General features: G+C 35.3%; 1 protein-coding gene across 1 annotated transcript; it reads right to left on the bottom strand.

Moving 5' to 3' along the window:
* Window positions 1-21: 21 nt before the first annotated feature.
* LOC113464519 (uncharacterized) lies at window positions 22-414 on the bottom strand (the record flags this gene model as incomplete). Its single annotated transcript, XM_026814711.1, has 2 exons — window positions 249-414; window positions 22-174 (listed from the first exon to the last, which is right to left on the bottom strand). Coding segments are annotated over exons 1-2 (319 nt in total), but the record flags the coding sequence as incomplete, so codon positions are not given.
* Between the last annotated feature and the right edge of the window lie 243 nt (window positions 415-657).

Here is a 657-nt window from a genome sequence, read left to right as displayed (position 1 = left end):
TTTCAGATCCCGTTGATGTACCCGGTAATGAATTCAATATTTCCGACGATGTAGTCGGCATTTCCTCAATATTCAATATTCCACTCGATGTAGTCGGCATCTCCACAGTAGTTGATGTACTCGGGATCTCTTCAACGTTTAATATTTTTGATGTACCGGGTGCCATTTCCAAATCTAGAATAACCCGAGAATTTAAGTCATAATGAACGAGATTATCACAAAATAGATCACGAGGTAAAGGTTCATACTCTCAATCTGTGGCAAATTCTGTGATGGTAGTGTGCTGCATATTAAATACATATTTGAAGATTTGTCTTCCGGCCTGAAGTGTGAATGACAAACACGATAATTTTTGTACACTCGGACCGGATCCAAACTGAATAATTTTTGATTTCCTATTAAATTTAGCCACATCCTAGAACGTTTCTGGTCCTTCCCTGGATTAGGAAATCGATGTCTCGTTGACTCCTTATCACGGCATTCAGGTACACAACAAAGAAAATGAGATGGCATTTTTCTGAAAAATGAAATACAGTATTACTTTAAAATAATATCTTTCATTATAGGATATGACAGGATATGAAATATGCAAAATGATTAAAATGAATGAAATGTGCAAATGATCCATTATTATTATTACCCTGTTAGCAAAATGTA

The sequence above is a fragment of the Ceratina calcarata genome, unplaced genomic scaffold (assembly GCF_001652005.2).
Source record: "Ceratina calcarata isolate Rehan_Ccalc_2016 unplaced genomic scaffold, ASM165200v1 scaffold3938, whole genome shotgun sequence".
Classification (NCBI taxonomy): domain Eukaryota; kingdom Metazoa; phylum Arthropoda; class Insecta; order Hymenoptera; family Apidae; genus Ceratina; species Ceratina calcarata.
This window is presented reverse-complemented; position numbering and strand designations above follow the sequence as displayed.